The following is a 24960-nucleotide window of genomic DNA, read 5'->3' on the forward strand; positions in this document are numbered from 1 at the left end:
TTCTTCTTTTCATGGGGCTTTTTGCTTTGTTGGGAATTCTGTGAGGAGGTTGCTGTTTCCTGCAATGTTTTGGTCTCCCACATGTGTGTGTGGCGAAGCGTCGACGCAAAAATACGACGTCGACGTCATCGACGCGTCGCTGCAGGCCTAGTAAATCCTTCTCTCCTCAAAGCCACTTCCCACTTCTTCCTCACAACTTTGTTCTTGGGAAACCTTCAAAATGAAAAAAGAAGATTTGGGAGAGGCTACACAAAAACATTTCAAAAGGAGGTCAAGCTTATTTTCTTCCTTCACATTTCTTAGAACTTTTCTTCAACAAAACTCCTATTTTGATGCATATCTGTTGATAATGAACCAAAGTTGCTTAATTTGTGAATAAGCTTGTTTTGCAAACCATTCTACAGTCAGATGTTCTGTTGCCTTTATTTTAAGTAAGTGGGGTGGGTATGAGACATGAGAGGTATCTTACTTTTGTCGGGGTGAATTACATGTGAATAATACAGTGTTGGGCAAACTGCTTGGAAATTGTAGTGTAGTTCCTGTTTGTCCTTCTCAGACTGACTTCAGATCAGAAGATGAGTGATGTGGAGGAAGAGGAGGACGGAGCAGAGTCTCTAGTATCCGGCTGTCTGTCTATGAAGAGTGACCGGTCCAGAGTTCAGCCTCCAAAGTTCAGTAATGAACCTGGACCCTCAGACACAAAGTAAGAGAACTGCTGCTAACTTATTTATGTAACTAATTTTCAGTTTCATCTGCTAATGGTTTCTGTTTGTTTTTGTATCTATACATACATACATATAAACATACTGTACATACACACACACACACACACACACACACACACACACACACACACACACACACACACTCATACACAGGGTTTCCCCAAGAAATTGTTTAGCCAAGTGGCAAGGGAATTATTATTTTTTATTTTTTAAAAGAATTATCAGCAGTTAAAAAAGGCAGAAAATGGTCAAATGTAGTTTCTGTTTTTTTTAGAATATTCTAATAACATTCATGCCTTCATTTTATAGTTGACAGTAAAAAGACACAGAAAACATGACTTACAGAATAGGAAACAGGCTGGACTTAAACCTGAGACACCACTGTTACATGCTGTGGGCCTTAGACAAAGGTTGATATTTTTCAATCAACAATCAACAAATCATTTAGTTATAAAGAAATGTCTTCACAGGAAGAGGAAGAGGAGTGATGTTTTTGAAGAGGAGCAGCCGCCCAGAACCAGAGCTCGACTGAAGACCAACGGTCAGACCAGCTCTGTACAAAGTAAGTCTGAACATCTGTCTGCTGATATTTTGTCTGAAAACAACTTGTTTTAATACAGTGACATTTGACACCGGTTGTGCATACAGCTAACTGTCTATCATTATAAATATCATTACATTTTTTATTCCACCTGAATTTTACTCCATGTTTTTTTTCTGCTCCAGCGAACACATCTGGGGTCTCATTTATAAAACTATGCGTAGGATCCTTACTAAAAGTGTATGTACGCCCAAAAGCCAAAAATGGCGTACGCCAAAAAAAAAAATCTGATTCATAAAACCGTGTGTACGCACACCTGTAAGCAATGTTCCCTTTATAAATCAAAGATTACCCACAAGTGTGGATCAGCCTCTTATCCCGCCCTGTACACGCTCATTTTTAACCATAAATAGTCAATGCAAAGCACCTCATGAATGCTGTATGAATCAGTATGTTAATGACCCTGGCAGTTGTTCTTTCGTTACACCGAATCATGACGACTGGCAGAGAAAAAGCTACTTCTCAGACGCTCAGGAATTACTGCAAATTGAATTATAATTTCGGCCTGTTCTTGCACAGTGTAGGGAAACCTGATCTATAGACTACCTTCACTCACCTAAATAATTATTAGGAACACCTGTAAGATTTCTCATTAATGCAATTATCTAATCAACCAATCACATGGCAGCTGCTTCAATGCATTTACGGGTGTCGTCCAGGTCTAGACAATCTCCTGAACTCCAAACTGAATGTCAGAATGGGAAAGAAAGGTGATCTAAGCAACTCTGAGCACGGCATGGTTGTTGGTGCCAAACGGGCCGGTCTGAGTATTTCACAATCTGCTCAGTTACTGGGATTTTCACGCACAACCATTTCTAGGGTTTACAACGAATGGTCTGAAAAAGTAAAAACATCCAGTATGCTGCAGTCCTGGGGGGCAAAAATACCTTGTTGATGCTAGAGGTCAGAGCAGAATGGGCCGACTGATTCCAGCTGATAGAAGATCAACTTTGACTCAAATAACCACTTGTTACAACCGAGCAATGCAGCAAAGCATTTGTGAAGCCACAACACGCGCAACCTTGAGGTGGATGGGCTACACCAGCAGAAGATCCCACCGGGTACCACTCATCTCCACTAAAGGAGGAGTGTATATTAATAATACGTCCAAAACGGCAGGCATTACGGCACTCTGGGACAGCTTTGATATAGCCTACCAGACGTATATGATAAGATTTAACAGAACTATATATTACACTCACCTAAAGGATTATTAGGAACACCCTACTAATACCGTGTTTGACCCCGTTTCGCCTTCAGAACTGCCTTAATTCTTCGTGGCATTGATTCAAAAAGGTGCTGGAAGCATTCTTTAGAAACGTTGGCCCATATTGATAGGATAGCATCTTGCAGTTGATGGAGACTTGTGGGATGCACATCCAGGGCACGAAGCTCCCGTTCCACCACATCCCAAAGATGTTCTATTGGGTTGAGATCTGGTGACTGTGGGGACCATTTTAGTACAGTGAACTCATTGTCATGTTCAAGAAACCAATTTGAAATGATTTGAGCTTTGTGACATGGTGCATTATCCTGCTGGAAGTAGCCATCAGAGGATGGGTACATGGTGGTCATAAAGGGATGGACATGGTCAGAAACAATGCTCAGGTAGGCTGTGGCATTTAAACGATGCCCATGATCAGTGAGGCAGTCACTGTAAGAGAAGAGAACTATAAGTGCTTGAGTATAACTAGTGTAGTTTAAATGCAATCCAGGCACTTAGCCGCTAAATTAAACAATAAAGCAGAGTTGAGTAAGTTTTGCTGGAGCAGCAAAGTAGCATCCGTGAGACGGGAGCACCGAAAATGAGACAATGCGCTTACCGTAAACGTCAGCACACGTCACCTTCCAAAATATTTTGTGAAAGCACCAAATGTCAACCCTAGAATATAATATTGGGTCAAGAATATCATGATATTTGATTTTCTCCTTATCGCCCAGCACTATGTTCTCATATTGATCGTTTTCATATTTGTAATAAAAATAATCACCAGTTGGCAACTTTTTCTTGGTTTTGCTCTTACCTTTGTCCTTTTTCTAGTGATTGGTGGTCAACGTGAACATAAGATCAGTGTGAAGACGACATGTAAACGTGTGACTGAAGGAACTGATGAAACAGGAAGTGAAACTCCCCTCAACAGGATCTACAGTGAGGTCTACATCACAGAGGGATGGAGTGAAGAAGTTAATACCCAACATGAGGTGAGGCAGCTTGAGACAGCTTCCAAGATGGAGACCCTCCATGACGCTCCAATCAAGTGCAGCGACATCTTAAAAGCCTTACCTGACCAACAGAAACACATCAGAGTCGTTCTGACACTCGGCGTTGCTGGCGTTGGAAAAACCTTCTCAGTGCAGAAGTTCTGTCTGGACTGGGCCGAAGATTTGGAAAACCAAGATATCAGTCTGGTGATTGCACTTTCGTTCAAGGAGCTGAACTTGATCAAAGATGAGCAGTACAGTCTTCTGGAGCTGCTCCGTGTTTTCCATCCAGCGTTACAGGAGCTCACAGCAGAGCAGCTCGCTGGCTCTAAAGTTCTCTTCATCTTTGACGGCCTGGATGAAAGCAGACTTTCACTGGATTTCAACAACAATGAGGTTGTTTCTGATGTCACACAGAAGTCATCAGTCAACGTACTGTTGACAAACCTCATCCAGGGGAAGCTGCTTCCCTCGGCTCTCGTCTGGATAACTTCCCGACCTGCAGCAGCCAATCAGATCCCTCCTGCGTGTGTTGACAGGGTGACAGAAGTACGAGGCTTCACTGACGACCAGAAGGAGGAGTACTTCAGGAAGAGAGTCGGTGATGAAGAGCTGTCCAGCAGAATCATCTCCCACATCAAGACATCCAGGAGCCTCTACATCATGTGTCTGATCCCAGTCTTCTGCTGGATCACTGCTACAGTTCTGGACCACATGTTGACTACAGAGCAGAGAGGAGAGCTGCCCAAGACCCTGACTCACATGTACTCACACTTCCTGCTGGTTCAGACAAAGAAGAAGAAGCAGAAGTATGCTGAGGGACATGAGATGAGTCCACAGGAGCTGACGGAGGCTGACAGGGAAGTTCTTCTGAAACTGGGGAGGCTGGCGTTTGAACAGCTGCAGAAAGGAAACATCATGTTCTACCAAGAAGACCTGGAGCGCTGTGGTCTGGATGTCACAGAGGCCTCGGTGTACTCAGGAGTTTGTACACAGATCTTCAAAAGAGAGAGTGTGATCTTCCAGAAAACAGTCTACTGCTTCGTTCATCTGAGTGTTCAGGAGTTTCTGGCTGCAGTCTACCTGTTCCACTGTTACACCAACAGGAACCCAGATGTACTGGAGGACTTCCTGGGGAAAAATTCTCTGGATGTCTTCCTGAAGAAAGCCATGGAGAAATCTCTTGAAAGTAAGAATGGCCACCTGGACCTGTTTGTCCGCTTCCTTCATGGCCTCTCTCTGGAGCCCAACCGGAGACTCTTAGGAGGCCTGCTGGGTGAGACAGACAACAGTCCAGAAGTCATTCAGAGAGTCATCAACAACCTGAAGAAGATGAACAGTGATACGATCTCTCCTGACAGAAGCATCAACATCTTCCACTGTCTGACGGAGATGAACGACCACTCAGTCCATCAGGAGATCCAAGAGTTCCTGAAGTCAGAGAACAGGTCAGAGGAACTCTCTGTGATCCACTGCTCAGCTCTGGCCTACATGCTGCAGATGTCAGAGGAGGTTATGGATGAGTTGGACCTGGAGAAGTACAACACATCAGCGGAGGGACGACTGAGACTGATTCCAGCTGTGAGGAAATGCAGAAAGGCTCGGTAAGTCCAGATGTGATTAACAATATTATTGTTAAAATAGTGTTCACTCGTTTATCATTACAAACATTATACTATATGTCAGTTGTATTTTGTTATAGATGCTTTTGTTTCTAATACTGTGAGAGCAAAAGTCATTGATTTTTTTTCAGTTGCATTGTTAGCTGTCAAGTTAAAAACCACACAGTCCTTTTTTTATAATTGTTTTGACAATTGATTTGACCGTTTGTTATTTATCTTTCTTAGTGTGATGGAGGCAATGTGCAAACCTGGTCAAATTAAGGACTTTAGAGGTTGTGTTTGAGATTTCTTCACAACATATGGCAGTATTTTAGAGTTATAAGTGAATTTATTATTATTAAAGTTATTATTACTTGAACTGATTAAGTAATTTTAGTTACACATAACATAATCCACATAAACAACAAGTCATTTTAGACGAGGACTGTCGCTGTGAAACCCTGAGTGTGTTGAAATAAGCAGTGAATTAATAAAGAATTGTTTTTTCATCTTATGATTCAACTTTTCATTTGAAAGAGGGAGTTGTGACTTCAGGTTTAGCAGCGTGGTGGAGCGGTCGCGTTCGCCCCTCGCTCCCATCCTTCTCTTCTTTAACCTTCTTTACAGTCCAGCCAATGCGCTACAACTAACCACTTATATTAAACTATATTCGCCAGCACCTCGCCACGACGAGAGGATGTCCAGCAAGTCGAAAAAAGACGTCCCAAAGAAGGGTGATTTGTTACTGACCGCTGCCATGCTAGCGGCTATGCAAGCTGTATACAAGGCCTCGCTCCTGACTGAGTTCAAGTCTTTCTTCCAAGCCGAATTCAACACGGCGTTTTTTCAAACTCGAGGCAAGACTAGATAACATCCAGACTACTATATTGGATCACCAACAGCGTCTTTCGTCATTGGAGACATTTGGACATTGGACAACACCACCAGCCAGGACATGAAAACTGTGGAGGTTGAGCTAGCTGCGGTGTCTGAGGTAAATGCTAAGCTACAAGCTAAACTCCTTGAGCTTGAAAACAGACACCGATGGAGTAATGTAAGAATAGTCGGCCTCCCTGAGAACATCGAAGGTGCGCAACCAACGTTTTTTTTTTCTTAATTCCTAGCTGAGGTTCTTGGCGAACAAATACTGGATTCAGCTCCGGAACTGGAGTGAGCTCATGAACGTTAGCCCCGAGGCCAGGACCTGATGAGAAACCCAGAGCCGTCGTGTTGCGGTTCCATAGATTCCAGACCCGGGAGTTGGTTGTACGCGAGGCTCGAAGGTTTCGTGGCAAGCTGACATACAAGGCCTCCCCAATCCACATCTTTGAGGACTACTCCCCCAAGGTGGTCCAGCAACATTCCGCATACCGTGATGTATTGAAACAGCTGTACAACCTGGGCCTCAGACCTAAGCTGCGCTACCCTGCCAAGTTGTTTATTAGGATCGGAGACGGACTGAAACGGCTCACTTCCCCTGAGGCTGCGCAGGAGTTCATCTCCTCTCAGCACAGACGCAGCTTGGGACCCACGGAGGACTGATTTCACCCAGCATCGTAGTGGCTGCGTTAATACTGCCCGAATAGCTGATTTTTGCTAACTTCATGCCCTCGTGAGGGCCTAATGTAGCTTGATAGCTTTCAGCAATGATCCACTGTTAGCTTCCGACATGCTAGCGCGTGCTAACTAAGAAATTTTATCAGATGAAAATGGCACAAATTACACACAAATTTGTGTAGCTAGTTACGAAAACACAAACTTTGCCATATCTTGGTAAAAATAAATGCTATCAACGCAAAACTTTAGATTCTTGGTTGCCATGACCCTCTGAGGCTCCCCAACAACTTATTTATAAATTTACGAAGATTGGCCACTAGGCGCCGCTACAAGTACAAAAAGTTTATATCTCATGAACGGCTGATCCAATTTTTACGAAATTTTGAGGAGATCATCTAGGGCCACATCTGAGGACAACCCTACAGTTAGGTACTGATTCATCAAATGGGCGTGGCCTATGGGACTCAGGTTTTGATTTAACAATTACACTAATGTGAGCAACTTCAAATTTTCACTGTAGATGTACAATGGTTAATGGACCTCACATACCAAAAATTACACATGTGGACCACTAGGTGGCGCTATAATGACGTCAAACGTGTTTTTGCCTATAACGCCCACATTTAGAAAACATTACATCCACGTATTCCTTGAATCGAGCTCCTCCTAGGCCATGTAACCGAACTGCACGAAACCTGGTACGTATCATCTCCAGATAGACCTGACCAAAAGTTATCAGAAGAATTTTGCTACGTTAAACTATGCGCAATTTACCACCAAACAAAATTTTGTAGCTAGCTACGAAACACAAACGTTATCATATCTCGGCCATGCTATAGGCTAAATGCTATCAGTAAAACCCTTGAGATTGTTGTTCGACATCCCACTGCAATGCTCTGTACCAAATTTGGCGAAGATTGGCCGTTAAAGGGCGCTATAATCAACGATTATGTGTTTTGGCCGATAACTCAATGCATGCAGATGGGACGTTTGCGATTGCAATTTCTATGCCGTAGTAATTGCTATTGACACAAAACTTATGATGCTCATTCGGCATTAGGGGGGGCGCTATAATCAACGTAGACCAGTTTTGGCCCTTTTACTCAATCAATGTTAATGGGCTATTTGCAACGTACCGCAGACCTTGCGGCTCACACCTCTTGATATTTCCTGATGTTTACCTCCCCACCGTTACTGGCGTCGGGAGGCTTGGACCCCGTCATAACTGCTTGCAGTTCTAGTTTTGTTTTTGTTTTTTCTTTCGAGTGCTGTGCCTTGAGCATGTGATGCTGCCATGCCGATGGGCTGTTTGTGTTGTTATTGCTCTGTTATTGGACTGCTCTCTTGTTCTGGGAGTCGGGGACACTGGGAGTCCCTGTTAGTTATTGGGGATTTCAGGTCATGGGGCTCAGATTTATTCGTTAGCCATGTGAAGTTCTGCTCTGTATGTCCCCGTCCGCTTCAGACCTGAACTGGGTGGGGTTGGGAGTGGGTGGGAAATTGGAGTAATTGTAATTTTTTTTGTCGTGACAGACTTACTGACTGCAAATTCTCTGAGACTCACTGTGAAGTCGTGGCCTCAGCTCTGAAGTCTAACCCCTCCCATCTGAGAGAGCTGGACCTGCGTTGCAGCAAGCTGCAGGATTCAGGAGTGAAGCTGTTTGAGGGACTTAAGAGTCCAAACTGCCAACTGGAGGCTTTGAGGTCAGTTCACTGATTGTAGCTTATATGTAAGCGTAAATGACCGACGAGGTGTTTACAGCGAGGTGTAAACTGTCGGATGCGCAGCCTCTGCCGAAGTTCATTTATAATTGACAATGGACACCCGCATATGTGATGTTCACTTGCTGAATAACATTTTATAAGACCATTATTTTATATTTTAATGCGTTTTACAATCAACATCTAACTTTTATTCAAATAATAATAATAAGTTTCCCTGGTTACACCTGAGGGTTTGACTAATAACTGGAACAACCTTTCCCATCCCAATTAGGTTCTTATGCAATGCAAACGTTCGCTGCTCCAGTAAATAAAACGGACCATAGATACGACCATAGATATAGAACAATCTATGGATGCGACTTGCCATGCTTAGCAACAGGAGATATTTCCGGTCCACTCAGCTCACAAAACCCTTCAGCTCAGACACCTACGAGCCAGAAAGCTAACACTATGCTAGCAAGATTCAAAGTCAATAATATTGTGCACGGTTGGAAATGTTAAACAACAGGACAAGCTAGCTATCCAGCCATGTCATTGTCCCCATAACTTTGGGTTCAACATTGGAGCGTTTTGAGATCCCTACTAACTACAATTTGTGCCTTTTCTTCATCAATTTATGGTGCAAATTTCTTTAATAATGTTTAGGAAATTATTATGAGATTTTTTTGGGGGGTTGCACTGGCCAGTTTTAATTATTGGAGGGGGGGAGTTTAAAAACCCCATCCCCACTGTAAATTACGCCTATGCTAGTAACGTTAACGTTGGCCAATAGATAGACGACTAATCTAATGCTAATTTAGCCAGCTAGCAGACCCCGGTCTGTCTGCCTCACTCCCCCGGCGCAAAGAGACTTCATTCGGGATGAGAGCTGACAACAGCCCGGGACATGTAGCAATAGCTAGTTACCGTTAGCCCCCAGCCGGCTATCAGCTAGCAGCCAGCCACTATCATTACAGCAATCCGTACCCGGCCAGCACTTAACTCCAGTGCTGGGTGCTGATGGCAGTTTAACGTCAGGAAACAGTCACAACAGCGGCCATCAATAACGTTAGCTACGTCTCTGTTAGCGTTACTGGTGTTCGTGCCGAAAATCTCCTCCCTGCCGAATTTCTCCCCCCTTCACATTTAGCTGTCTTTACAGTTAGCTAAAAAAGGTGGGTTAAGCACAAAAATAGTTAAGATTACAGAAAAGTGAAGGGGGAGATCATTCCGGACAGCTTGGAAATGTTCTGCTGCTGCACAACGGCCATCAAACGTCCTCGCCATCCCGGAGATTCCCCCGGGCAATCCCCACCCACACCCGTCTCTCAGCCTCGTTGGGTAACTAGCTAGCGTTACAACAAACCTCGTCCGCCCGGTGTTGAAACCATCCAAAAGGTAAAATGTACATGTGAAATATATTGTGATAGTGTGGTTTTAGCTGCTGGCTAATGTTAGCTTGCTGGCTCAATAGTTAACTGGTCAGCTACCAATACAGATCGAATCAAGAAAAACGTAATTATGTTGGGGGAAATGCAGCTATTTTATTAGAATTACATGAATAAAGGTTACTAAACGTAACGTGAATAAACTTGAATGCATTCTAACCAGCGATGGTGTTTAACTAAAAACTACAACTCCCATAATGCCACGCCACTTCCCAACGTCATCAAAAGTCCATGTTTACAATCCATTGTTTTGGTTGGGAAACCCCTAGCTGCAGAAAGTTACATATTGTACGTTTAAGTCCATCAACTGTGGCAGAGCAATGTTGAGCAAAATAAAAATCCTACACTGGATAATTTGGACAAACATAAATGTCTCCTTATACTTTTTTCAACTTTAAAACATTGAATATCTGCTGGTGCCACACTTTAATAAAAGTGTGTCTCATACTGACTGAAATATATAAACTAAAGAAGCCATTCTATGAAATACAAGTGCTGTGTATGACTTACAGTCTGGTTCTAGTCTTCAGTTGCTGCCCTCATTCATTATATAATAATGTAAATAGGTATGTTATTGTGTCCCTTGACAACTGTTTTCCCTGGTAAAAAAAAATCAGAGGTTTGGAGACAGGATCAATAATGGGATTGTCATCTTCCTCGATAGATAGCTACCTGTATATGATATTTTGTCATTTGAAAAGCAGTGACCGAAAAATCACCACAAAACTTACATAAATAACAATTTCTAAATCAATATGTTTTTTCTTTTAAATGAACTGCTTCTTGAAACCACAGCTGTAATCTCTGAATAGAACGGAGCCTGAATGGATACTTATCTGGTCCCTATTGGTTACAGCATTTTTGGTCTGCATTCAAAGGCGCACACATGAATGTTCATTGGAGCATGGGCCTATGGCCACTCTCATTGAAAACAATTACCAAAAGCCGCCCCAGGCTGCTTAAACGTGCTCTGTCTAATCAGGACCTCAATGTTCACTGCTGCACCCTGCAAAACAATGCCCATCCGGGTGAAATACCACATTTTTAAGGAGTCCCCTGGAGTGAGACTGATGAGAGCCCATAACAAGAGTGTAGCAACTTTGGTCCACTTGATGGCGGTAATGCACCTAAGCCATGACCTTTTTTCCTGCAGTGTTTACACTTTGTCTTGCTCAATCTTACGTTACGGATTGGGCCGGTCAGATCATACAAATTAACCGTTTGATTAATAGCTGGTGGGGGAAATGATAGGCTACACAATTGACGAGGAAAATATTCACATTCTCTAAAATGTGAATGTAGCAGAGCTGCTGTCAGACGGACAGCTTCATTTGTAAGTGCGTTTGGAGATGCTTGAGAAACAGCAGCTTAACTTAATTAGGATTATTTCCTCTGTCAAATGTATAACTAGTATGAAAACGTTTACAACAGCATCTCTAATCATTGAAGTAAATCGTTAAAGAAAACACTCAAAATTAATAAAATACATCATTTAAAAAGCAATGCAGCCTATAAGGACTGTAGAGGGCCAGTGAAGTGTCAATGTGGGAATTCAAAGTAAATAATAGTAGTTGTCATGAACACTTCTGCTCCTCTGACAGAGATCATAAAATACAGCGTATGACAAAACAGTGAACAGCTGATACAGCTGTGCTGCACGTCATATTTAATCGACGTCGCTATTAATGATCGCTCCGAGGCAGAGATGTCTAATGTTTGTTAAATGTCTGTTGTCTCGACTTCTCTCTCCTCGAGTGTCTTCCTCGACTCATCAGCTCGAATCTTCTGTGGGCGGGACTAAGACGCGAGGAGAGGAATCGAGGGAGCAAAATCGGAGATGCAAAACTGGGGATTAGGAAAGGGCTATGCTGGACAATGGTGAAACTCAGCCATTGTGAAAGAATCATCAGTTGCAGCTTTCCTGCTTTGTTGTTCATCCACAGCCTTCCTGTGTTCTTGCTGTAGGTTTGTTAATTGTTGCGACAAGTACACACCTATAGGGGAGATCGGCAGGGAGCAGCTTTTTAAGACCAGGATTTCTATGGAAACCACTGTTTTCTGAAATTACATAACTTATTCTTTTTTAGATTGTATGGCTGCAGTTTGTCAGAGATCAGCTGGGATTCTCTGGCCTCAGCTCTGAAGTCCAACCCCTCCCATCTGAGAGTGATTGACCTGAGTGAAAACAATCTGCAGGATTCAGGAGTGAAGAAGATGTGTGATTTTCTGGAGAATCAATACTGCAGACTGGAGACTCTGAGGTCAGACACAATTTTTTTTACTTCTGTAAAATTTATGATGTGAAAGTTCTGGTGACACTAAACTGCAGACATCAGCATAGATTTAGTAGCCAGATAAAAATTAAAGTGCACATCAATCTCGTAGTTCTGCTGAGGATTCAGATGTGAAGCTGCTGTGTGATCTTGTGGAGATCCCAGACTGTAGACTGGAGACTCTGAGGTTAGTACAGGGTTGGAGTCAGTTCATGCTGGTTTCAGCAGTATTAAACTAAACACAGTTGGTATCAAAGCAAAGATCCAGTATTTCCTGTAAACCTCCAACCTTCTCAGTGAAGCTGTGGGAGGAGAATGGTAACATGCTTCAGGATTGGACAGGAAGCAAGAGGGAGAGAGAACAGTCAGCCAATCAGATGAGCCAGAAGATTGTTGTGATCATGTGTTGTGTTAATGTCTACAGGAAATAAAGCTGGATTACAGCTGACAGCATCACAATTCAGATAAGTTATTTTCATTCCAACTAGTTTTACACTTATTTTTCATGGTTCAAGGTTTCATGGTAGGGATTCATCGATACCACTTTTTTTAAGACCAAGTACTTGCATGTGGGTACTCGCCAATACCGAGGACCGGTACAAGTACTAAATAATCCCTCTGGGATCCAAGGGTGTTTTCAGACACACAGATTATTTTGGCCTGCTCTAATATTGTTGTCAATTAGAACAAAGCAGTGTTTTCAATGTACCAGGACGTTTCCCTGAGCTAGTGTCAATAAAATAGTCTAAATCATATCATTCCTGATATTAAAATACAGAGTTAAGGAAGAATGAAGAACGCAAAGTCCGATGACGTGATTAACATGCATATTAAGTACCCATGGGTAATCAGCTCCAGAGAGAGTTTAGTTTTTTTACGCTAACAGCTGCTAAATTAACAATATTTTGTCCAAATGTAAAGACTTGTGGCAAACTATATAGACTACAAACCGACAGCTTTCGTTTTAGCTTATTTGTAAAAAAAATAAATAAAAACTATTTGCAGAGTAGCACCGTGGCTGTTAAAAACAGCACTGTGTCGGGACCGCATCATGCAGACAGAACGGATTGAAATATCGCTTTCTTCACTTGTCCTGGTCATCAAGTGTAATCATGTATTGGGTAGGAGCCCCTGTTATTTTAACAGGCAAAAATCTCCAAACGGCTGGCAGTGCTCTTCTTCTGCCGCCTATACCTGCTTGACAGAGAAGTTAATGTCACGTTGCTATGAGGTAGTATCGGGTGTCGTGGTATCAGAGTAATTTTGTGATTACATAGTACGAGTACATGCACACGGCATCGGACCAATACTCGATACTGGCATCAGTATGGATACATGAAATTATACCTAATTTCTGAGTAAAATGAGGAGATATGCTTAGTTGTTTTGGATTTCAACAGACTGGTATATGATAATTATTAGCCAGGCTATCCCCAGGTCAAAATGAACTGATGCAATTGCATGTGCTAGTGTGTGTTTTCATCTACTGGAAATAGTGCTGGGCGGTATGACAAAAAATTTGTTGTCACGGTATTTTTTAAGATTCTGGCGGTTTCACGGTATATCACGGTATTTTCTTTCTTTTGCTTGACCGGGCCTTTATATAGGTTTATAATGGCTTATTCTACTGACAGGAGTACATAGAATATAACAAAAACATTTTAATGTCATCATGTTTACTAAAAGCTTTGATTACTAAAGGGTTTACTTGGCTCCACAACATTATAGAATAACGTTATATGAAGGAGAAAGCATGAAACAGTTACAGAATCAAACTATTTTTATTGTGCAAACTGCAAAGTAGTAAAATAAATTTAAATCGAATGAATACACATACAAACAACTTTAACGTTGTTTCAAAATAGTTGTAAGACAGTTATAAACACTTCCTTGACCACAAGTAAGTTAGGTTGTTGTAGAAAAGTGGGCGACTGAATGTAGCTCCGCTGTCACCCTCCTTTGGTGTTTGAATAATGTTAGTAGATTGGCAGACGTATTTCAGTGAGGCAAGACATCTTAAATCCAGTGTTTTAATCATTGCTCTGAACCCGTCTTTTTCCCGTCTTTCTCAATGGCCGTTCAGCTGTGTAAATGAATTTTTTTTTTTAATTATTAGTGTTTGTTCACCATGAGTGAGAACGGTACACAGCTAACAGGGCTCCCGTTCTCAATTCGCTCGCAGATTACTTCGTCTGTAGCGCTCTTTGCGGCAATGCACCAGTATTACGGTAAATGAAAAATTCATATCATACAGGAAATTAATACTGGTATACGGTATCAACCGGTATACCACCCAGCACTAGCTGGAAAGCACAATAGTGCCCCATTGCACCACCGGATCAGAATTGACCCAGGAAGACCACAAATGCTATAAAATTGAATAAAACACAAAATTAAATTAAAGTGGGGAACAATAATTTTACATGCGAAGAACGTTGTAGGGCACGATCCATGGAATTTTTGTATTTGTTTAGAAGAACCCCATATTTCTGATAAAGAAACTTTAAAAACGGGTGAAATTTCACCCTTGGACAACACAAGGGTTAAGTCACTACATCTTTATTCAGGTAGCAGCATGTTGTCATTAATATTAATGAGAGCTCTTTTGAACTTTTTGTATTTTAGAGTTTTTAACCTGCATCCTGTTGGGTTCAGGTGTTTGGAGTTTACATTTTTCAAACTCGAGGACTTCTATGGAAACCACTGTCTTCTAAAGTTACTTAATTTATTTTTTTTCAGCTTGTTTGCCTGCCGTTTGTCAGAGATCAACTGTACTCGTCTGGTCTCATCTGTGACGTCCAACCCCTCCCATCTGAGAGCACTGCACCTGGGTATAAACAAGCTGCAGGATTCAAATGTGAAACTGCTGTGTGATCTTCTGGAGAGTCCAGACTGTAGACTGGAGGTTCTGCAGTAAGTAGAGGGTTGGAGTCAGTTATAATTGAACTAAACACAGTTGGTATCAAAGCAAAGATCCAGTATTTCCTGTAACCTCCAACCTTCTCAGTGAAACTGTGAGAGGAGAATGGTGACATGCTTCAGGATTGGACAGAAAGAGAGAGGGAGAGAGAACAGTCAGCCAATCACATGAGCTAGAAGAGTTCTTCTGTTTTCATAGAACAATCATTACATTTAGTTACCATGTGGTATTTAGACAGACCAGAGTCCAGCTGATGTTTCGCTGTTCACTCTTTGTATGACTGTGTCGGACTTTAACATCATACAAGATAAATATACATCTATCCTTCTGTTAAGCACATTTAAGATAAAAGATGCACCACGAGACCATTGCAGGGAAACGTGGGGAAAAGTTGCAGCGGTTTGAACCGAAAATATGTGAAGTTGGACAGTCAGTGGACTCATTTGCTAGCTAACGTCCGCTCTATCACATAGACGGTACCTTAGAACAACATTACGTGAAACCAGTGATTTAATGTCACAGCTAATTTTACATACAGTTTAGTAACAAAACTAAATGCTGAAAGATCATTACAAATTTTTTTCATGTTGGTTTTGAGTAGTATACATCGCTAAGAATCTGGAAAACTTTTCAACAGTGAGTGAATACAGTGTGGGGGGGACAAAACGTCTCCTGCAGTGGTGAGTCAAAGGCAGAGGGACTGCAACGTTAGATTCTTGTCTCATCTTCTTGGTCTGATAAACGGTAAATTCATCCAATTCAGTGGCCACAACGGTATTTTCCAAGCTACTGTAGCTGTCATATTTTACATGTTTTTCATGGTAAATCACCCGTCGAGACTTTAGTCGCTGTTTGTAACTCTGCCTGAGGAGAAGCTGCTGTACTCGTGCTGTTGTTAATTTGGTTGTCATGACTCGGGAGTGATGACGTTCTTGAACGGTTCCAGTTGCTCACCCTCAGAGGGGGGAGAGAGCCGATGACTGTTCGCTTGAGTTCGTGGAGCAGACAGCTCTGCAGTCATGGGTGTAATTACAACTTCATGAAATTTCATAAAATACTGAAACAGTCACAATTTAATGGCGGACCGCCGCTAATAAATGTATAAAGCGGAAACACTGGTATGCTACTTTTATTTACTTGCCACTGTGGCTGGTAGGTTGAACAAATCCACCCACCACTGCATACAATTAATTTCCATTCCTGCTAGAAATTCAACTGTAGCAAGCATGCACTAGCACTAATGTTACCCACATTCATATTTGGACAAAACAAATGATATATCCAGCTACAAGAAAAACCTGAAAGTCGGAAGTTAGAACGGAAGTACCAAAAGTCGTTGCCATGGAGATGATACACCGTCTTGTCGCATTGGTGTAAACTGGCAGGTTTTAGAACCCAGCAGACTGGTGCATGGCAAGTAGTTGCAAGTTTCAACTTGGCCAAATCTTCGGCCTGAATTGGGCTTTATCTGTTCTGTCCAAAATATTACTTGGTTGCACAGGTTGCTGATGTCAGCTACTTTGTAATTTGCCAGGTGTCCTATATGACAAATGCCGGTTTCACATAAAATCAAACTGGCTGGTACGCCTGACCTGGCCGTCAAAACGGAAGATCGACCCAACTACTGTTGATGATTGGCTCATTGCACCAAATCACTTTTTCTTTGAATTCCTTTCTAAACGCACCAACAATGCAGTCTGTTCTCGTGATCAGTTCGTACATATAGCTACCAAAAGTAAAGCACTTTAATTTGTACATTTTCAAGAAGCGATATGTTTCACGATACCAAAAATTCAGTAGTCGGTGCCGATACCAGTAAAATAACACGATTCTCGATGCCGATTTTGATACCACGGTAAAAAAAAAAGATTTTCTAAGATTCCATGTACTTTAACTTGAAACATGAACTTCTTTATTTAAATATTTGAAAAATATCTAAATGTCATAACAAGACATACACAACATCTGCAATAGAGCATAGAACAACATAGTAAAGTGCAATGAATGGTCATAGTGCAACAACTAGTGTCCCCAGACATATTCCAGACTTCCAGGCACCTTTTCAAAAGGTACTGTGCAAAAACAACAACAGTGTTTATAACAGTTGCGTGACCAGAGACATTACAAACCCCGGGTAAATATTGGAGATGTATTTGAAAGATGGAGACAGCTTAGAGCCCAAAAGGACGCAGAGTTGGCTAATTTCCTCCTGAACAGGTAGCTAAGAATTAGCTTCAGGCTAATTTATCACGGCTACGAGGGGCGGGCATTTTATGTCATTTCAACATTTGTGTACTCACATTGAATTATATAGCTAGAGTACCCAAGTTGGTTACTAGCAAAAACAATTGAGACACAGCCAGTAAAGGGATCCCGACTGGTCCTGGCTAACGCCGCCATGCTAACCCTGCTAACGACTAACGTTGCCGGAGGAGCAGGCAAACGGCCACGGCTGTTTACAATGTATAGCCTGTTCAGTGGCCGTATCCGACAACGGTGAGTTATTTGAAGCCAAGAGAGGGGGGCTGTAAATCAGGAAGAGAAGACCGTGAGTTTGCAGTGAACATGCCGTTGTTTAGGTCTGGTAGAATCTATCTCCGTTATCTCTCTCGTTTATATTTTTTCGAAAGATATGTCCCGTGGACCGGAAGTAGAAGGGCGTGACTTCGGCCACTTATTCGTGTCCTCCTTCTTCTGAATGTATCGACTGGAACACTCTGAAGTGTATACTGACCCCATCAGTTCAGGAAGAGGCGCAGCACCGATGCATCGTCGCCAACGGTGCCTATGCCCCTCTCTTTCCAGCTCTCAGTGAAGGCGGTCGCTTTTCTCCCTCTCCCTCCCAGGCCTAGCCTGCTTGCTATCTTGTCTCGTGTTGTCTGTTGTTAACTTTGTTATGTTATGTTATGTTCAGCAGTGCACATGTACTGTTTGTGTGCTTATGTGCTGAGGTGTTTTTTCCTGTTCCCACACTGTTCTTATCTTTATGAGGATAGTCTGAGAGTTGCTTTTTTTCCCCCTCTCCTCTCCTCATGTCATGCTGTATTGTCCCTGCGAGAGTTAAGAGAGAGTTGTGATTAAGTGCGCATGCGCGAAAGCTGCATGCTGCCTGTTCCTGCTCTAGCTGTTGTATATATTGTTGTATACCTGAGTGGTAACAAAAAATAATTTCCCCCTGGGTTTATTAAAGTATTTCTGATTCTGATTCTGGGGCATCAAAAAAAGGGGCATCGTCGGTGTTTTGTCATTTTAGAACCGGAAGTTATCGCAAGTATCGGTTCTCGTGACATCCCTAACAGAAACAAACCCTCAAATCCGATCTCAAAGTGTTTGTTCTCTCATTTTAACACTATTATTGAAGTATCAGCACATTGTCATTAATATTAATGAGAGCTCCAAACATTAAATGATTTCAATGGAACACTGTCTTCAAACACCATTTACCGTATTCTTTATTTAGGTTGTTTAGGTGCGGTTTGTCAAAGAGCAGCTGTGCTTCTTTGGTATCAACTCTGATGTCCAACCCCTCCCATCTGAGAGAGCTGGACCTGGGTTTCAACAACCTGCAGGAGTCAGAATTGAAGCTGTTCTGTGGTTTTCTGGAGAATCCACTATGTAGACTGGAGATTCTGCAGTAAGTTCACTGACTCTCTGTTACTATTGTAGATCTCATTAGGCCGGTTACACACTGGTTGCGTGGCGTGAGCGTGGCGTTTCTGTTGCGTGTCAGCTGCGTGGCGGTTGCGTGGCGTTTTCTATGTCTTTACCAGCCCGGTCTCATGGCAGTTTGTGATATGGTCATGTTATTGAATCTATTAAGTCGTGGACAGGACATATAAATGTCGTTTTTTTTCGTGTGGCGATTACGAATTTTAAAGCAATGTATTTCAATGGGAAGCATATTTCGTGATCACAGAACAATGACGGTAGCGAGTAGTATTGATAAGGCAAAAGTCCGCGCACAGAGGTTGGTCGGGGTGGTGGATGGGTCAAACAACACAGGACTTTCACCCAGGAGACCGGGGATCGCGTCCCGCGTGTTGCAGTTCTTTTCCACATTATTCTCTTCCTAACCACAACCGTCCCGCTGTTGTCGGCGTGTCCCGCGTGTGACGGTTCCTTTCCCCGTTCTTCTTTCCCTAACCACAACCGTCCCGTTGTTGTGGCGTTTCATTTCCCTGTTGTTGTGTGCCCCTGCGCCCGGGGATCGCGTCCCGCGAGTGGCGGCCTGTCCCGTTGTTGTGGCCAGCGTGTGGCGTTTTGTTTCCCCGTTGTTGCGTCCCCCAGAACAGGTTCGAAAATCGTGACCTGTACACGTTCAAAATTCGTGGCATGCACACGAAATAAACATCAAAATCGTGACCTGTACACAAATTAATAAATCAAAATAACGTGACTATTTCACGACCTGGCGTGAGACCGGGTTGGTCTTTACACACCAGAAACAAGACTGACTGCTGCTAGCCTTGTCTGTACACATGTATGTTTCCCATTGATTTACTGCACTCAAGCAGTAGTATTTCACGTTAAACAAAGACAACGTCGGCAGTATTGACTAGAGACTTTCAAACATCAACCAAACCAATCAAACATGTCATTTATTAATATGTATGCGTGTCAAAATGACATAAACATCTTTTCCTTCTATTTTGCCTGGAAACGCTTCCAACACGCTATATATAAATAAATAGAAACGGACACGCCACGCAGCTGACACGCTCACGCGACGCAGCCAGTGTGTAGCTGGCCTTAGTTTAATTAAAAAACAGTCACATCTGTTTACAAAAGGTTCTCTGAACTAATATTGGTTTTAAATTGATAAAGTTTACTTGCTGAAGTAGAAATATTTCTGTGGCTTTTATCAAGTATGTGCTGACAGTTTTGTTGTCATTACTTAGAATTCCTCATGGGGGCGACAGAAACACACTATAGCTTTAACATATCTGATTGGATTATAAATTGATATTTATCTACATCATTTATTCTTTATTCAGTTTAAAGTACTCCAATTTGTCAGAGAGCAGCTGTGCTTTTCTGGCCTCAGCTCTGAAGTCAAACTCCCATCTGAGTGTACTGGATCTGAGAAACAACCACCTGAAGGAGTCAGACGTGAAGCTGCTGTGTGATCTTGTGGAGAGTCCAGACTGTAGACTGGAGACACTGAGGTCAGTAGAGTGTTGTAGTCCGTTCATCTCACTAGCCAGAGGCGCTATCCAAGCAAATATATCTATGCAGTCTTTGCATGAACATGTCGGATCTTTAACATCATATATATCTGTCCTTCTGTCACTTGTTTTGACCCACTCATTATAACAGACTCTATATTTAAATAGTATGTAATATTTTAAAATAAATTCAGATGGTTTTAACAGCTTTGAACCCAATAGCAGTAAATCATTAAAGTGAGCAGTGAACGTCTCTGTTACTGCAGTTGTGATGCGTTCAGGACTATTTCCACTTCAGTGATATCTGCAGGTCTGTGAGCTTTACTCCGATTCGTTAACATGAGAGCTGAAAGGAAGCAGGCTGCGCTACACAGTTGCTCCACTTGGTGTCTGAACAGGACTGAAGTCCCTGCTGCTCTTTATACTGAATGTGCTGCATCACTGACTGACAGCTGATGAACGGAGTCTCTGGAAACACTAATTTCTTCTTCTCTCATCAGATGGATAGCCGATGAGATCTGACGTATCTCATCGGCATATCTGACTGAGTATCATCAGTGTATCTGGACTGCTCTGCTGCTGCTCTGTCCTTCTACACAGTCTCTGCAGACACACTGAGACTCCTCCACTCCTGCTCCACACTCAACCACCTCCTCCACCCTCCACCTGGACCTGGCTTTCGTCTTGTCTTAATTCATTCAGATGTTCTGAGCCCAAAGTGCCTCTTCAGATTAGTTCTGTTCATGACAACTATACATTTACACATTTAAAGGGATATTTCTGCTTTGCTTTCTGTTGCAGCTCCACCCCGTGGAACAATGGGGTATGTTTTTTTGCAGTTTATTACAGTTGCAAGTGACCCTGCTAGTTTTCACATCACGTCTGAGCACAGACACATAAAGTCAACATGTGGAGCTTTTCCCCTCAGAAGTCAATGTTGATCAGCCGTTATCTCCTCTGTTCATGTTCTGCAGCTCCTGCTGGAGCAGCTTTCTGCCAGCAGAGGTCATGGCTTCCTCTGTTTCCCCCAAAAGAATGATGCAGCATCTGTCTGCACTGAACACTGAACTGATGACGTGATTCATCAGTTTGTGAAAGTGTAATCATAATTTAGTTTAACTTGATTTAAGATGAAAAAACTGGATTTAAAGTTAAACTCTGCACACAAGTGGTATAAGGTAGTAACATTGATGAAACACTTAAAAGAAGATAAGTATACAAGATATTTAATCTGCAAACTCTCTCCCCTATAGGCTGGGATGATGAGACACCATGGCATGCTCTACGTAGCCTTTAAAGGAGGGATTTTCTCTGATCTGTATTGAAAACACTTGAGATACAAGTAGTGCATATTTGTATACAACTTTGAATGACACATGGAGTCTGCAAGGCCAATGTTTTTCATTCATCAGATATGCAATTTATGTAAATATTCTTGTAAATAGACTGAACTGGGTGTTGAAGGTGTTTACTTGTCCTGTTTTTCTTCTATGTGGAATATCAGACTGATCTCACGAAGTGGTGTATGTATGACACACCAATTCGTATGTCATTATTGGCGTGTTATCAAGACGCATAATCGCTTTTTAGCGTGTTTATCAACGCCGTTTGGCCTTCATTGACTTACATTACCTTGCGATGGTGTGTGAATTGACGCCATATGAAAGGGCGAAAATCCGCATAGAGAGGTTGGTCAGGCAGGTGTATGGGTCAAACACAGGACTTTCACCCAGGAGACCGGGGATCGGGTCCCGCGTGTCACGTTTCCTAAACTCAACAATCGCTTTCTTCTTTTACTAAATCCAACCGTAGCTTTCTTCTCGCGATAACACGCCATGTGTACGCCCGCTGTATACAGCGTAGACATACACGCGGATAGCTCAAAATGCGTACAGATAACACGCCACTTGGCTTAAGAAAGTGTGTTTACGCAAAGTCATGATGTCATGTTAGGAATGTAATGTTACTGATTGTTCACATGTTGCTGAGAGACTCCGAACAGGAGATTAATAGTCCCATAGCTGTTCACACAGGATGGACGGAGCTTTCTCTCTCAAACAAGGTCCAGAGGGACTGAAACGTTAGTGTCATCACTAAATTGTGATACTGAGTTAGAGCAGTGTGCCGGATATATTCAAGATGCAAGTGATGTTTTCTAGAGAAAATTGGATGTGCGAATATCTCCGTTGTTAAAAAAGATTATTATTCAAAATGTTTGGCTGATTCAGGTGAAAGTTTACAGAGATTCAATGTACAGAAATGTTTGACTTTGAGGATCCATGTGATTCCACTCTGGGTCACAGTGATTGGTGATTGCATTTTTTTTCTTCATTTTAATTGTAATTTTTCTTCTGTTATTTAGTTTTGTAAACAGACATTGTTACATATATTTTTTTGTTTAATTTCTTTTTTTTTGCAGTATATGTTATGAAATGTTTTAATATTGTCTGATTAAATGTTGTCTTGGACCCCAGGAAGACTAGCTGGTCGTCTAGGCGTCAGCTAATGGTGGATCCTTATAATAAATACAAAAAAAATACATTCCTCTGTTAACTTACCTCCTTAATCCTTGTGTTGTCTTCCCGTTAACCATGCAACTTTTTGTTATTCTAAGTCAACATTTTGACGTTTTTGTCACTTTTATCCAAGTTTTTTTGTCACTTTTTCCAAGTTTTTTCTGCGCCTTTTGGCATTTTTGTGGGATTTTTCCTGCATTTAGAAGCTTTTTCTGACATTTTTGTCACTTTTTTCAATCAAAACACCCAAATTCAATGAAAGTAGCGAACTGATCATTTATTTTACTTGTGAAGAGCGTTGTATGCAACCATCCACGTTGCTTTTTATTGTTGAAAATTTGGTTGAAAAAAAACCCAATTTCTGATATAGAAACATTTTGAAAATTGGTCAAATTTGACCCGAGGACAACAGGAGAGTTAAGTAGGAATGTGCAGCTGCATGTGTACATTGCTGCACAGCTGAAAACGTGTATTGCCAGACAAATGATCCAGTAAACTTTGAATGATATATTTCTGTGTGTGCAGAGCTTGAAGTGGAAAAAAAAGGTACTCTCTTGCATTGGCAAATCATTATGACATTTGAGATTTCTACAGTAAAAAACAAAACTTGGAGATATTGCTGGTACAACAACAATTTATTGTTATTTATTAACAACATAAATGTATGTATTTATTTAAACAAGTCGTGTGTGTGTGTGTGTGTGTGTGTGTGTGTGTGTGTGTGTGTGTGTGTGTGGGAAGGGGGCAGAGGAGAAATAGAGCGAGGAAGCAGATGTGTAGATGCGACCGGAGCAGAGTTGGTGGAATAAGTTTAAATGTTGTACCCAGTGTGTGCGGTGTCCGAAACAACCTCCACACACGTCTTTTTAGTTTCTGTGTTTCCAGCAGTGATAAATCTGTTACGGTCAGGCTGCAGGCATCAGACAGCTTTTCCCAACTAGCGTCCGTGGCTAAGCTAACTTCTGGTAGGGTGGGCCGACTGCTTGCCTTTGCGTGATTTGTCAAGATCCGAGGTAAATTACGTAGTGCCCTCTGGGTAGTGTAGTTTATGTAACGTTAGGGTCAATCTCTCTAAAACTGACGCTTTCTCTGTCAGTGGTAGAGTACCGGCTACATGCCAGAAGTAGCGGTACGCAAGAAAAAGTGCAGGTACGCTTAAGAGTAAAATGTAGAAGTGCCGGTACTGCGTACCGGTGAGTACCGGCCCACTTCGAGTACTGTGTGTGTGACCCTCTCTATTTCATACATCTAGGATAACACAGCAGCTGAACAGAGCGCAGCGGCAACCCTTTCAAAAATAAATGTTTAACGTTCATCTTGTTTGACACCAGAACACTCAGAATTAATCAGTTTCATGGAAATTTGGGCTCTTAAAATATTTCTCTTCCTGATTATTAGTTTCCAAACTATCTTTTATTTCCCATTCCAGCTTTCATTCCGTCTTCACAACATCACGTTCACCACAGTTTGAGTTTTGTTCTGAAGCGTTAAGGTGCTGACACACCAACCCGATTATCAGCCGTTGGACAGTCTGGCGAGGTCGGTGACCCGAATCTGTTCTGTGTGTTCCGTGCCGTTGGCGTTCTTTTGGGCCGATTTGACTTGTTGAATCGGCCAGTGGGCAGTCAGACTCAATGACAAATTACCGGAAATGACGAGCAGGATGAGCGTGACGAACGCCTCTCAAAATCTGACGAAAATCTTTTAAACTGACCTTTGTTGATCTGAAATGAAGACAGATTCAGCAACTGCACGGCCTATTTCTCTCTTAAAATGTTTTCAGAAACACGTTTCAGTGAACTATTTTCGTAAAATATGTGATCGTATTCCGACCGAGCTGCCATTACGGTTAGTTTTGAAATTCGGGAGAAGCCAGACCCATGTGGCGCGTTCTTCCAATCAGCCGCCTGCTGTTATGGAGAAGCATTACGTCTCGCGCACACGCAGAACGTACTCTCAAGTCGGCGTCGCTTCAATGTGTTCTGAGGCACATTTTTGACCAACTCGGAGAGACTGATCAGTCCGACTGCTTTTTTTCTGTTCTGTATTTAAGTCAACAAAGATTTTAGGGGTAAAATCAGAAACCACAAATCAAAAGCTTGTCCTGCTCATAATTAAACTTTGAGGAAACTATATTGTTCACCACATTATCATACAGATATTCACCTTTATGTAGGATAATCTAGTAACGACAACTTTCATGTTCTTCCAACAAAATGGTGACCTTGTTAGCCGGTTAAATTGTGGC

General features: G+C 42.1%; 1 protein-coding gene across 1 annotated transcript; it reads left to right on the forward strand.

Annotated features, from left to right (window-relative positions):
* Nucleotides 1-678: 678 nt before the first annotated feature.
* On the forward strand, nucleotides 679-21263 carry LOC116053733 (protein NLRC3-like). Its single transcript, XM_035998316.1, has 11 exons — nucleotides 679-703; nucleotides 1042-1287; nucleotides 3368-5132; nucleotides 11926-11954; nucleotides 12006-12099; nucleotides 12224-12298; nucleotides 14851-15024; nucleotides 18492-18665; nucleotides 20026-20196; nucleotides 20998-21019; nucleotides 21171-21263. Exons 1-11 carry the CDS (start codon nucleotides 679-681, stop codon nucleotides 21261-21263), a joined length of 2868 nt encoding a protein of 955 aa, XP_035854209.1.
* Nucleotides 21264-24960: the final 3697 nt, after the last annotated feature.

This window comes from Sander lucioperca, chromosome 23, assembly GCF_008315115.2.
Source record: "Sander lucioperca isolate FBNREF2018 chromosome 23, SLUC_FBN_1.2, whole genome shotgun sequence".
Classification (NCBI taxonomy): Eukaryota; Metazoa; Chordata; class Actinopteri; order Perciformes; family Percidae; genus Sander; species Sander lucioperca.

Excerpts from the sequence above, each read along its gene's own strand:
- LOC116053733 (XM_035998316.1), top strand. The coding sequence starts at position 679 with ATGAACCTGGACCCTCAGACACAAA. Across the intron at positions 1,288-3,367 it reads TCAGACCAGCTCTGTACAAA|TGATTGGTGGTCAACGTGAA; the intron begins GTAAGTCTGAAC and ends TCCTTTTTCTAG. Across the intron at positions 12,299-14,850 it reads TGTAGACTGGAGACTCTGAG|CTTGTTTGCCTGCCGTTTGT; the intron begins GTTAGTACAGGG and ends ATTTTTTTTCAG.